This window comes from Callionymus lyra, chromosome 14 (genome assembly GCF_982586985.1).
Source record: "Callionymus lyra chromosome 14, fCalLyr1.hap1.1, whole genome shotgun sequence".
NCBI lineage: Eukaryota > Metazoa > Chordata > Actinopteri > Syngnathiformes > Callionymidae > Callionymus > Callionymus lyra.
This window is the reverse complement of record NC_141831.1, coordinates 24,784,235-24,799,287: the sequence shown is the minus strand read 5'-3', so window position 1 is coordinate 24,799,287 and position 15,053 is coordinate 24,784,235. Positions and strand designations below refer to the sequence as shown.

General features: G+C 35.2%; 1 protein-coding gene across 1 annotated transcript; it reads right to left on the bottom strand.

The window, feature by feature from the left end:
* Window positions 1–471: 471 nt before the first annotated feature.
* LOC148066780 (uncharacterized) lies at window positions 472–15,045 on the bottom strand. The gene is made up of 11 exons (XM_087807178.1): window positions 14,993–15,045; window positions 14,428–14,520; window positions 13,837–13,975; window positions 13,276–13,486; window positions 13,013–13,078; window positions 12,808–12,873; window positions 1,917–3,861; window positions 1,658–1,732; window positions 1,079–1,150; window positions 920–994; window positions 472–828 (listed from the first exon to the last, which is right to left on the bottom strand). Coding segments are annotated over exons 1-11 (2,976 nt in total). The 5' UTR covers window positions 14,994–15,045; the 3' UTR covers window positions 472–595.
* Window positions 15,046–15,053: the final 8 nt, after the last annotated feature.

The window sequence follows — 15,053 nt, the reverse complement described above, 5'->3', positions numbered from 1 at the left end:
CTTACTTACTTACTCTTCAAAACTCCAACATTAATATATATATATTTTTTTTACCTCTTCAAAACTACAACGTTAAAATATAAATATTTTTATGTCTTCAAAACTCGGAAGTTAATTTTTAATTTTTTTTACCTCTTCAAAACTTCAACATTAAAAGATATATATATATATATATATATATTTTTTTTTTTTACCTCCTCAAAACTAAAACATTAAAAAAATATTTGTTTGTTTTTTCCTCTTCAAAACTCCAACATTTTTTTTTTTTACCTCTTCAAAACTAAAACATTAAAAAAAATATTTGTTTGTTTTTTCCTCTTCAAAACTCCAACATAAACATTTTTAAATATATATATATATATATATATATATATATATATATATATATATATATATATACTGTATATACCTTAGAAAATAAAGCAATGCAACTCAAATCAATTTCTGGTTGAATTTTTACTTGGCAGAAAATATAACAGATATCACATGTTACAGGATTTACTACAGAAGTCCTAATCCTTTTAATCCATTGATTTTAATGAATGGGAGGATTTTCTTTTCTACAATCACAAGAATATTTACAAACTGCAACAAGTCACATTTTGTTATTACGCTTGAAGGACAGACCCTTATTGCGAACAAAGTCTCGAATATTTTGGCATGTTCTCTCATCCAAAGCTGGATGTTCTGATTTTTTACAGGCATCACATTCACTTTTGGTTGCTCGATTGCCTTTTTCAATGTGACTTTTAAAGTGTCGCATCACAGCACTGATCTCACGAAGGGTCCATGGGCGTCTGACCAATATACGTCGACTTTTGACTGGCTCTAAAAGATATTGAGTTGCATAAATTCACATTTAAATTGATATTTTGGAGGATTACACTGGGTAAATTGTTCCAGATGAAAATAAACGCACCAGGCATTGACACCGTTGAATCAACCACAGATGAGTCCACAGTACATTTGCCCTCTGATGCTTGCCTGTTGGATGCTGCAATGAAAGAATTAAACATTTGATAAGTAAGTTAGCTGATAATCATATGACTAGCAGCTTCCTTTTGCAAGATGATTGTACCGTTTTCTCCAGAGAATACGGCAACTGAGGATATCATTTCAACAGAGTTACAAATTCCATTCGTTGCAACATCTGAAACATATAAAAAAATAGCCAAAATCAGAAAAGCAACTAAAGTGCATCAAGTCCTAAGGAGATGGAAACTTCCGGGATCGATGACGCTGTGTGACAATCCCTGATGCTTGACCAATCACAGCAAAGTGTAGAAAAACAAGTGATTTCAGGGGATGGGGCTTGTGCGCATTTTCTGATGTAAATATTTCAATTAAAATAGATTTTGTACAAATAGACACACACTGACCAGTACAATAGAGACACTTAAACACGTTTTTTTCCATCTAGGTAAAGAATAAACTTTTTTTGAAATCTCAATTACGTTACGCTGAATATCAATGATCAGTTCAAGAATCTTGTCCCAGAAACCTTAAGTTAGTGATTAAGATGAAGCAAGTGAGAACTGTGAACCACAACATTGTATTCTCCAGACAAATAGCCGATTGTCCCAACGGTTATGAGACGGCAGAAAAAGAACACTCATTGGCTAACTTAGCAAACAAGTTAATGGTCCAATGTAAATACCATCAGAAGGATCATCTGCGTCTCCAGAGGTGTCACTTCCAATTGAATCTTCTGCATCACTGTCGTCAGATAAATCTAAGCAAAAAGTAGAACAATTAGTAACATCTCTAGATTCACACCCATCTGACTAATAATCGCTCTGCTGCTTTGAGCTAAACGCGGGGAAAGAACACATTATCAATCCAATGATCAATGTGCAATTATTTGCCGTTCTTATTAGCAAATATTATACATTCCAAGTTACTTATTTTTTCATTACCTTCAATCTCATCCAGGGATTTTCCTTGGAGATCATGGACTCTTCCCTCTTCAAGAGCGAATAGCAACTTTGAGATTTTCACACTCTGAACAGTCGGTTCAGACAGTCTGTAGAATTGTGTGTCCAGAGCTATATCATGCCCTAAGATGTCATTCTTATTCAAGTACATGATTTGGGACGTTGCTGCTATTTCTTTACGAAGTTGAGTAGAACGAAGATAATCCAGCCTCTTTGCTCCACATTCACTTGCAAGATTCCTGAGGGCATGATTGCCCCTGAAATGGGTTTGGCCATGTGGAACAGCAAACAAAAATCCATTGTCCTCCGGGATACCACATGCTTTTCTTTGCTCAACCAGTAGATTCAGATTTGCAACAATTTCTGGAGTTAGTAACACCGCCACCGTACACCCACTTGTTCTTGTCAGTTCAGCAAGCTCAAAGTATCTACACAATTTCTTCTCATACTCAGATAAAGCTTCAAGGCTTTTAGGGGGTCGTCTTGCAGAAAAATCTTTTTTTCTCATCTTTGAAATCTCACCAACACGTCTCCTGTTCAAGAGAACAATCATTGAAAGTGTTGCTTCTGCCAAAGTTGAGTAGTTCTTCTCTGTGGCCTCCTCTTTAAGAGCTGCTGTTGCTGACTGAGAGACACTGTCCAGGTGTGTGTGAAGCCTCACAATGTCATCAGTCAATGGAAGTTTGATTGGTTCATCATAGTTTGACTCACCAATGGTATTTAACGCTTCATGAGAAATGTACTTGGACCACTTAGCGTGATAAAGTTCCTGGAACTCTGCTGTTCTTTTAATCAATGCCTTGTTTTCAGCAATAACAGCACGGCACTGAATGATGTCACACACCTTCAAGAGGGAATGTCCGATCTTAGGTGCAGGACTTGGAAATTGGCAAACTTGTCGATCCAGGTCAAATCCTGCCATCTCTTTCACAACCTTGATTATTTTGAGAAAGTTAGAGGGCTTAATGGCATCCTCCATTGAAAAAATGTCAGTTGTTCTCTGCAGGGTCAGAAGAAACTTTCCAAGTTCTTGAATCTTTTGTCTTAGGTAGTCATGCTTGGAAATATCGTGGCCATGTTTGTTGTGTAAAATCTCAGCAAACCGTATGAGACTGACGTCACAACGAACGACAACGGCAATGTCTTTGTCTTGGATACACCTCAAAATATTTAAAACTCCAATGTAGCCTGGAGAAAACAACTCCATCACAGAGGCAATGCCAAGCACTTGTTGTTTGCAGTTTTTAGTTGTTGTTGGTCTATATTTGCACCTTCTCATGTGTCTCCAAAGATCTGTCTGCACAAACATCCCTTTGCAATACTGACAATATTCAGATCGTTTATTATTGGTGTTTTTTCTCCTAACTTTAAGCGTTCCTCTTCCTTTTTGAAGGACAAAGTTGTTAAATATGAAGTTTCCTCTGTTTCGAAGTTTCTCAAGTAACTTCCGTCTCATTAATGAGCCCACAGGAAAGCTAAAGGCCTTCGCGACATCCTGGTCATCATTTCTGTGAGTTTTCAAGTGCCGAGCTATTTTAGAGTAAGGCTTCTTACAAAAAAAGCAGAAATTCTCTCCCTTTCTTAAAGTAGTACATTTATTGGTATCCGGAGCTTCCAGCTCAATGCAACAGCCATCTAATGCTGAGGATACGCTGCTGGCTAAGTCGTCCGTTCTGCCGGAAGCTACCTTTTCCTTATCATTTGTAGGTACTGCGTCAACTTTGCGGGGAGTTTCCTTCCCCATTACACTGAGAAGTACCTCACCCACGCTGCCAGTGGCTACCTTCCTGTCGCTGGTGGCAAAATTGTGGATGTCAGAGGCTGTCCCACATTTTGGAGACAATGTCAACTCATCTTCTGTGTCATGAACATAGTGCCAAGTCCTTTCAGCGTCAGCATATCCGTGTTCACTGGGAGCTGATCCATTCTGTTGGAAAAGAAACACATGAGGATAATGCAGGGTTTTCCACGATATGGAATCGATTGAGGAGCACCGCCACGGCAAAATGAATGCAGTTGAGCCTAAGCCAGGGATACGAACTTCAGCTCTTTTGTAGCATCGACCAAAATGCTAGACAGGAGAAATAAAGGGTTCCCCAAAATGTTTTGTGGGTTTTTCCATAGATGGGGTTCATGTTCAAAGATATACAAATCACAAGATGGCTGCAACGTTCATCTGCCTGCCAGTAAGAGTTAAGTCATCTGGTAATACATAGATCAGTGTTGCGGGCGAAACAACTGTAGTTCTTAAAACATTGCAATTGAACCCATTTACAGCTCAGCTTTAAGCATGTAGATTAAAAATATAAATTAAGTGCAGTAAAAAATATATATATATATATTATATATATATATATATATATAAAAACTTTTTTTAACAAACTTTAACAAAAGATTTCGCTTTAAAATATATTTTTAGGAATGTTAAAGATAAAGTGTTTAACCAATGAGATGAATTAGATCATTAATTAAATCTATTTTCAAATTGCAAAGGTACAGAATAATTGACCAATCAAAGTGTGTTGACACATTTTCAAATGTGAGTCACTACCAGTGTAGCAGTTCCTCATTGAAATATCATCTGACCGTCATCTTTCTACACCATCTCTCTCGTTGCAGTCTGTGTTGCCGTGTTTCAGTTACCTCTGAACTCAGCGCTTGACTCGTGACAACAGGAGACGAGTTGCTGAAATTTCATCACAGTGAGCTGGGGATGCAGTTATGATATGATTCAAACATCTGAATATTTTGTGCAGCATTTTCTGGATTTGGGTGTACGCCCATTTTAAGTAGGAAATCAATGCAATTCTTAGTTCATGAGGCCCCTGAACTAGGTCTGCAGTGGAGGATGAGATTTTGAAACTACAGGCTTTATTTGACCTCAAAGCTCATGGACACTTTTCGAAGTTACTCTCAGAAGAAAAGTATCCAAATATGAGTCGATACGCTATTTTCTTGACTGCAATATCTGTCTCTACTTATTTATGTAGGTCATTATTCTATAAAGATGATTAAATCCACACATCATGATCAGTCCAGTCATCTGAGAAAAGGATTTTCTTATGTTGAGCAAATTAGATCTTTTTGACTTGATCATTTGAAAAGTAGCTTGTGAACCGAAAAAGTGTGGGCATGTCTATCATCAGTAGAATTATTTTTACATATTGCACCAGTTGAATGTAAAATATAAAGTGTTTGATCTCTAACGAGTCCAGGGTGAAAGTGACATTAAGAGGGAGGCGTTGTACAGGTTTATGGCCATAGCTAGAATTACTTCCTGTGGCTCTTAGTGGTGAATTTATTTTGAGGCAATATACCTGTGGTTATATGTGTTGTTCAGTGTTATAGATTCCAGTGGCTTTAATACAACATTTTCAAATATGTATGGTAATTGGAAAGGTTTTTTCGGGCCAGACGTTAATTAGATTAATTATAAGAAAATGGTATCTATTAATGTTTTTGTCATCTTTACAGAATATTTAAAAATATACAGCTTTGAGTGGAAATTTAGCAAAGCTGAAAAGTAAAACTTAGGATTTGTGCCATGTTAATACAATTTTATTTTTGTTTTAATTGATCTTATACAATTTGTATAGAAAAAAAGCATTGTTCAAGAACTGGTATTGAAGTAGATATAGCTTTTTCAACAACCACTTAACCCTTAATTGTGTTAGCCGGAAAACAAATGTTTGTGGTATCCCTTGTGTTGCTTCTGGGTCAAGGTGAATGACCTGCCCCAATGCATATGCATTTCTGGGTGCCAGGGAGGTTGATAAATAAAGTAAAATAGAAGTGCCTATAATTTTCTTCTCATAGGTTTAAATAATAAAATAAGATAAATTATGAAGCGACGGGCAGAGTTGTAGGAGAGACAATCACTGCCATATAAACATGACAGCGATGTTTTAATGTAGCAGCAAAAAAATGCCCTAAGACTAATTAAATCATCATCATAAAGGTTGACATTAACGGCCAACAAGCTAAATAGCTCACTTCTCATGACAATTAGTCGGCTTTAACTTGTTTGAATCAGGTGAAACACAGTTGTCCTGCTAATGCAGGTTCTGCTCCGGAGATTTTACACTAAACCCTCCACATGCCGGAACTCTGTTGTTTGCTAGCCATTGTAATGTTTTACGTTGATATACCTCAAAATAAAATGCCTTTATGAATAATTGTGGCTGCCCTAATGTCAAACACTCCTGCAAGAGCTTTCCTGCCACAACTTAAAGTTCCTACAAAAGACCGTTAAAGACCGGGTAATTATCCAACCTAACTTATTAATGGTTCACACAGAACTGCAACCTCCCATGATGCATCCCTACCCAATAATGAAAGCTGATTGGTCACTACAATATTGATCAAATATTAATACACGTATATAAGGAATACGATTTGTTTATATAATACAACGAACAAAATGATTGGTGTTTGATCGCTTCAAGTGTAGTCTACTAGAGTCTGTAAATCCATCACGTCAGTCGTATCAAACTGAAGCTGGAGCGAGTGAGGCGCAGCAAAAGCTGGTATACAAATTATATTAATGCACCATGACATGAGTTGTTAACAAAATACTTGTACAATACATGTACAATACATGTTTCAAACAAGCCCATGAATGTTTATTTAAACTAGAAAAGAGTGCATTTACGGACGAAAATGCAATGTGAATGCTGAGCAGCATTCACACAATTGGTAGTACCGGAAGTGGCAGTAGGTGAATTAGTAGTGGAAGTAGTAGTGGAATTGGTAGAATTGGAAGTAGTAGTGGAATTGGTAGAAGTGGAAGTAGTAGTAGTGGAATTAGTAGTAGTAGTGGCAGTAGAAGTGGAATTAGTAGTAGAGGTGGTAGTGGAATTAGTAGTAGAAGTAGTAAGTGACAGTGGAAGGAGTTGAAAGTTGAAGAGTTTCCCCATTGAAATGAACGGGGGAAAAAGGGTAGAAAAAGAGGAATTAAAGAATGGAAGAGATAAAAGAGATCTTTTCTACAGACTATACACAAACCATATCTAAATAAAGAGAGAAACTAAAGTTTTATGTCACCTCCGGGTTTTGAACCCAGGACCTCAGTCACAAAGAGCGAGGTTCATACCACTAGACCATCATTGACATTTCTTTTTTGATATACCTTTACAGTATTAAGCAATGGTTCCTGTTTTTTTTTTAATTTAGTCTTTGAGTTCTTCATAGGTTCTTAAAAGATGTCTTGTTGTCTCAGTGCATCAGTGAATCTGTGATCCATCGCAGGGTCTGGTTGAGGAAGTCATGTGTTCATTTATCCACGATTGCTTTCACCTGATCAATCGTGTCATCTTGTGCTATGTCTCAAATCGCATACTACTCTTAGTATGCTAGAAGTTAGTATGCATCAGTTTAGTGTACATACTAACTAGTATGCAAATTCTCCACAGATAGTATGTCTCAAATCAAACACTGCTGCTACACACTAACCGGAGATCACATGACAGCTTCTTCTTCTACTTCTATTTAACGATGTTTCAACCAGCTGTTTGAACGCTATCGCCGACACCTGCTGGCAGCACGTATTGCAACTTTGGAAAAATAAAGAAAGAAAAAATATGAGAATCTAAATAATCGCGAGATATTTAAGCTTGTATCAGCAGCGAAGACGCGTTTATCCTCCTACTGCTGCGGAAAATGCACCTGTAAGTATATGCATATATATGCATTTATATATGACGTAACTTCCGTTTAAAATGTCACTAAGATGGCGGCTGTTTAGTGTGTTTAGTGTCCATCGAACCATGCTCAGTTTTGTGGGCGTGTTAGTACGCCAATTTAGTGTGCATGGCGCACTAAATTTCGCATATTAAGAACTGAGACGCACTAACGCACTAAAAATACTAACTTTTAGTACGCTAGTATGCGATTTGAGACACAGCATTGGTCTTTGTTCAACAAGTACACCTGGACGCTCTTGTTTTGATTCATCAACTGTTTACTTCTGCTACAGGTTCTTCTAAAAGAAACTTTTTCCTGCTCCAGCCACACTGTACTTTATTATTGATTTGTTTTTACTTTCTCCACTATAGTATTACTTCAACTGTAAAGTGTCTTCAGATAACTTTGTTATGATAACACACTTTAAATTAAATTATTATTATTATGAATTACTCTTAGTAATAGTACTTGTAGTACTACGAGTACTCGTAGTAGTATGAGTACTAGTAGTATGAGTACTCGTAGTACTATTAGTACTCGTACTACAAGTACTCATAGTATTCGTAGCACTCGTCGAAGTAGTACTAGTATTCGTAGTACTCGTAGAAGTACTAGTATTTCTACTACTCATAGTAGTACTAGTACGTGTAGTAGTCATAGTAGTACTAGTACGTGTATAAGTACTCGTAGTAGTATTAGTACTCGTAGTACTAGTACTCATAGTAGTACTAGTATTAATCGTAGTAGTAATTGTATTCGTGGTACTCGTAGTAGTACTAGTATTTGTAGTACTCCTATTAGTACTAGTACATGTAGTACTCGTAGTAGTACTAGTACGTGTATAAGTACTCGTAGTAGTACTAGTACTTAGTACTTAGTACTAGTACTCATAGTAGTACTAGTATTTGTAGTACTCCTAGTAGTACTAGTACGTGTAGTAGTACTACTATTCTTAGTAGTATTAGTATTTGTAGTACTCGTAGTAGTTCTAGTATTTGTAGTAGTACTCGTACATGTAGTTCTACTACGAGTGAAGGAGTAGAGGATTGAAGAAGTGGAGGAGTGAAGGAGTAGAGTATTTAATAAGTAGAGTAGTGAAGGAGTAGAGTAGTGGAGGAGTGAAGGAGTAGAGTAGTAGAGGAGTGAAGGAGTAGAGGATTTAATGAGTAGAGGAGTGAAGGAGTAGAGGATTTAATGAGTAGAGGAGTGAAGGAGTAGAGGATTTAATGAGTAGAGTATTGGAGGAGTGAAGGAGTAGAGTAAAGGAGAAGAGGATTTAATGAGTAGAGTATTGGAGGAGTGGAGGAGTGAAGGAGAGTATAATTATTAGTATAACTATAAGTATAAGTATAACAATAAGTATAAGTTGAACTATAATTATAAGTATAACTATAAGTATAAGTTTAACTATAATTATAAGTATAACTATAAGTATAAGTTTAACTATAATTATAAGTATAACTATAAGTATAACTATAAGTTTAACTATAATTATAACTATTAGTATAAGTTTAACTATAAGTTTAACTATAACTATAACTATTAGAATAAGTTTTACTATAATAAGAAGTATAACTATAAGTTTAACTATAATTATAAGTATAACTATAAGTTTAACTGTAACTATAAGTATAAGTTTTCCTATAATTATAAGTATAAATATAACTATAACTATAAGTTAAACTATAATTATAACTATTAGTATAAGTTTAACTATAAGTTTAACTATAACTATAACTACAGTATAAGTATAATTTTTACTATAATTATAAGTATAACTATAAGTTTAACTATAACTATAAGTATAAGTTTTACTATAATTATAATTATAAATATAAGTACAACTATAAGTTTAACTATAATTATAACTATTAGTATAAGTTTAACTATAAGTTTAACTATAATTATAACTATTAGTATAAGTTTAACTATAAGTTTAACTATAAGTATAATTTTTACTATAATTACAAGTATAACTATAAGTTTAACTATAACTATAAGTATAAGTTTTACTATAATTATAAGTATAAATATAAGTTTAACTATAACTATAACTATAAGTATAAGTTTTACTATAATTCTAAGTATAAATATAAGTATAACTATAAGTTTAACTATAACTATAAGTATAAGTTTTACTATAATTATAAGTATAAATATAAGTATAACTATAAGTTTAACTATAATTATAACTATTACTATAAATTTAACTATAATTATAAGTATAACTATAAGTTTAACTATAAGTATAAGTTTTCCTATAATTATAAGTATAAATATAAGTATAACTATAAGTTTAACTATAACTATAAGTATAATTTTTACTATAATTACAAGTATAACTATAAGTTTAACTATAACTATAAGTATAAGTTTTACTATAATTCTAAGTATAAATATAAGTTTAACTATAACTATAAGTATAAGTTTTACTATAATTCTAAGTATAAATATAAGTATAACTATAAGTTTAACTATAACTATAAGTATAGGTTTTACTATAATTATAAGTATAAATATAAGTATAACTATAAGTTTAACTATAATTATAACTATTACTATACGTTTAACTATAATTATAAGTATAACTATAAGTTTAACTATACAGTAAGTATAAGTTTTCCTATAATTATAAGTATAAATATAAGTATAACTATAAGTTTAACTATAATTATTATAACTATTAGTATAAGTTTAACTATAAGTTTAACTATAACTATAAGTATAATTTTTACTATAATTATAAGTATAACTATAAGTTTAACTATAACTATAACTATAAGTATAAGTTTTACTATAATTATAAGAATAACTATAAGTTTAACTATTGAGTAGTGAAAGAGTGAAAGAGTGAAAGAGTGGAAGAGTGAAGGAGTGGAAGAGTGAAGGAGTGGAAGAGTGGAAGAGTGGAGGAGTGAAGGAGTGGAAGAGTGGAAGAGTGGAAGAGTGAAGGAGTGGAAGAGTGAAGGAGTGGAAGAGTGGAGGAGTGGAGGAGTGAAGGAGTGGAAGAGTGAAGGAGTGGAAGAGTGGAAGAGTCAAAAAGTGGAGGAGTATAAGTACAAGAGAAGTATAAGTATAAGTAAAACTATTAGTATAAATATAAGTATAAGTATACGTATAAGGCAGTAGTAGTGGAATTAGTAGTGGAAAGTATCAGAGATGGAAGTGGAAGGAGTCGAAACATGAGTTGAAGAGTTTCCCCATTGAAATGAATGGGGAAAAAAGGGTAGAAAAAGTGGAATAAAAGAAAGAGGGGAAGAGATAAAAGAGAGGTAGAACATAGCCTGAAAGACGGGTACGAGCTGAATTGATAAAAGTTTGAACGGTTAAAATCGGATTAAATTTGTGGAAGAAGAAGTGGCACAAAGTTTAGGTCAGAAGTAAGAGGAATAATAAAGAGAAACAGGAACTCAATTGTGTGAATGCTTCCCAGCATTCACACAATAAAGCATTTGTTTCAGTTAACCTGTATGTAAAATATAAACATTTACAACGCAGCTCGTCTGCACTAATTAGTGTGTGATTAATTTCAGTTAATCCAGTTCAAAATCAAGTTTTCATTTGTTTTTCAAATCGCGGAGAAGAGAATCACTGGTCCTGGTTTATTTAAATATAATTGACATATTTAAAGCGACCTATGAGTTTTCGCTTTTGGGCAGGGATGCATTATGGGAGGTTGCAGTTTTGTGTGTACCATAAATAAGTTAGGTTAAATAATCATTGCCTTTCCCCAAGTTCTGATGGCAATTTCAAGTTGAAACTGCTGTTCAGCTAAAGGCTGACTACATAGAAGCCTAATTTTGGGGTTGGGGACCGACTCACACATTATGTAAGACTAATGTGCCAAAGACAACAATAATGTATTCATGTAGACCCAGTTCAAATAGGCATTACCATATAACCTACCCTTCAACGGGCTTGGCTATTGGTTAATCCATTGAGGATTACGCATCTAGACCGGCATAAATTGAATTTACTCTCCACCCTACTAGGGGGGAAGGGCCAGCTCCCCTATATAAGCCATCGGCTCCCACCACTTGTCTCCCTTTTGAAACTCGGAGATGGAGAAAAGACTCAGCTGGGCACAGTTAGAGGGCGCTGCATTTACTAACAGAACCAGAGACACTCCTTTCCTGAGAAAAAAAAAACCATCACACCCTACTTCTTTCTGTTGTATATGAGCTTCTGCAAGTCAAAATCTATAAAAAAAAATGTGTGAGACAGAGAACTGGCAGTCATGTCACGTATGTAACAAACTGTGACATGAGTCTTTGTATGACGCCTACCCATCCTGTTCTGCCTGTTGTGTAGACGCGCTCACTGAAGGTCTGAGATGGTGTAAAAACGATCTTTAAAACCACCATCTTCTTTGTTTTTATTACCCCGGCAACCACTTGCAAGCATTCTGGGGAACACCAGCAGCTGTCAAAAAGTTGGCTATGGCTCTGAAAACCTACATCAGAGCTTACCAGGCTGGGTTTCTTTGGACACAGAGTCTTTGTGACGAAATTGGCCGGAACGCTACATCTCTATTATATTTTAATGGCCACATCAACCTCTGAAGCTTTGTTATAAGCCTCAGAAAGGTGACATGCTACACCTGTGCTGGAGGGTCTTGTTTGGCCGCTAAACAGCTTGTCTCTCATTTGTTAAAAACTTACCACATGTTTCTCTTTGTCTGCTTTAGTGCAGTGGTAAAGAAGAGCGTGTAGAGTTAAATTTATTTCCAGTGGCAAGCCATTTATCTCAGGAGACAACCAACTCAGCAGAGGTGATATCAGTATTAGCAATAGCCACTGGGATAGCCTTAACCAGGTGAATACGGCAGTGGAGTATATTACCGTAGTATAACTCAGCGAGGCTCATTGGTAATACACCTCGCAAAGTAATACTACAGAGCTGTCCTACAACTTTTAAAAGCTGAACAAGTGCAATAAAATGTTTTAAAAATGTCGTACTTGTCATAACTTTTAATAATGGTTCATAATAGCTTGCAAGTTGTCGATAAAGTTTTACAGTCTTCCGTATGATTCCTACATCACATGACCAAATCAGCAGTTCTGCGTCATTTGTAGGCATGTATTTCTTTAGTGAGTATGTATACAACCGTGGATCTATGTGCACAGTTATCATTTGTTATCCATGCAATCGTTTAAACGTGTAGACTTTGACCCCCCTAGGACCAACATACCTCTTGAGGAGAAGTGAATGAAACAGTCTGGAGCGGGAATGTGGACTCGGTGGATGCACCAATGCGCTATGAAGAAAGGGGGAAAGAATTATGGATATGTGACACATATACAAAAACACAGGACCTCAGCCTAACATCATGTGAACCAAGACAACATTGAATCCACCAAAACAAGCCAATCCGAGTATATTTAAAAGCGATGTACCTCGTCTTTGGTGGTGGATGAAACAGCCTGGAGCGGGTACGCCGACCCAGTTGATGAACCAATGTGCTATAAAGGAAGAGCAAGAGACATAAGAAAACATGAGCTGGATATCCTGAATTACCTGTTGAGGGAATAAGATGTTAGCCCGGGGTGTTGGGCTGCTTAGTAGGTGGCATCACTATGGAAAATAAATACTGTATGTTCTGTAATCAAATATAATAAAATTCTAAAAACTAATTAATCAATTCTTGAAGAAACACTACCTTAGATGTCCCATCTGAAAGGCTCCCACGCCATGGCAGGTTACCTCCTCCATAGTCATACACGACTTCCTGTCCCTCCAGTATGTCCATAATCGCAAAAAGGCATAGATGGGGAACACCATCAACCACAATTTTCTTCATCTTTGCATTTGGATTTTGATCATCATTCACTAGTCTACCCAGTGAACCATCTTCATTTGAAGCGTCAATACTAGATAGAGGGTAATAAAAGAAATCATTAAAATCATTGCAATATGAACAAACAACTTTTTACTGTTATTTAGCCATCCAAACATGCTTAGTGGTGTGTAATGCAACAATATTCATTGGATTTTCTCGTAATATTAACTGAAGAAATATTTATCTAGTTGTATCCACATCTCTATAATGGCGATTTGACGTGGTGTCCGACAGGACAATATAGTGCAAAGTTAAAATTATGTGAAAAGGCTGTGTTGTATAAGAGGTTTACAAGCACTAAAACAAAACAAAAACATTTTTATCCAGACAAAGTCCGAGGTGTGCTGCTTAAGTGAAAAGAGTTCAACTTGGGGGACCCACCAGTAATAGGCCCCACTGTGCCTGAAGATGTAAGAATACTCAGTTGGTCTGAAGAACTTGCTTTCCTTATGCATGATGCCTCGATACTCAACAATAAATGATCCATTCAGAATGATGTCACAGGCAAAAACACCACGTCCTATTTGTAAACATACAATGAAAACATTTGAATAACAAGTTCTTAAAAACAACGATGATAAACAGAAAATCAGGAAGGTTTTCTCCATGTTTTGCATCGTGGGTCTGAGAGGACTACAATTTCATTTGTGCTGAATTTGAACTTGCTACATACACATTTATTTAAATAATACATGATGACCAGATACGTAACATGCAAAAATGTGTACATTGATGTTATTTTACACTTCAAAACAGTTTTTTCCTTCCAGTTTCCTGTGAATATTTAAATTCTAAATGACAATCAAGTATACCGTCTTGCCGGATTCGTTGTAAAATGTGTTTCATAAATAACAAAAGCCAAAATACTTTAAGATCTTTGGGGGGAAATGTACCTTAAGCGGTATTACTATTATTCATTATTTTAATGAGTCCTTAATAACAAGTCATCAAAAAAAAACTTTTCGTTCTTACCTTTAGTTTGGCTGATTAATCTGCATTCAATGTTGTTTTTGTCTGTCCCCAGACGCACATAATGTTCTGCCTCTTCTTTTGCACGTCTTTTCACTGTTGATCATCGAATACATCAGATTTATCTGTTGACTAGTGGCAGATGGTACATTTATCTGCCAAGAAAGAAACGGTCTCGAAACTAGTGGCCCACACCTAGATAGCTTTAATTTCATCTAGAAATCAACACTTTTACAGCTAACGATGAATAACGGTTAATGTTGGTCCTTTTTTAGATAGAAAGTTCAAACACGTTTAAAATATACTGTGGCATCTGTTGTACAAAATAGACCATAAAACAGATGCATCTACCAACTCTCATCACAAATAAACATAAAGACACTGCAAATGAAAATAATAAAAAAGAAACTCGTTAAATTGTCCGCTGCTAACTGCTAATGCATCGGTGAGTACAGTAATGACTGGTCTACCTTCAGAAACTCGTTTGAGCGAAAACTAGTCAATAATAAGAAAACAGTCGTGTATGTGTTTAAATAAGCATTGCGCTAACTAAAAAGTATTAACTTACTTTTTGCTCCTTGTTATCTTGCATCTGATTTGCCGCGTTATGACCAAAATGAGTCAGTGGC

Excerpts from the sequence above, each read along its gene's own strand:
- LOC148066780 (XM_087807178.1), bottom strand. Across the intron at positions 13,976-14,427 it reads ATTAATCAGCCAAACTAAAG|GACGTGGTGTTTTTGCCTGT; the intron begins GTAAGAACGAAA and ends GTTTACAAATAG. Across the intron at positions 3,862-12,807 it reads CATTCACTTCTCCTCAAGAG|AATGGATCAGCTCCCAGTGA; the intron begins GTATGTTGGTCC and ends CTTTTCCAACAG.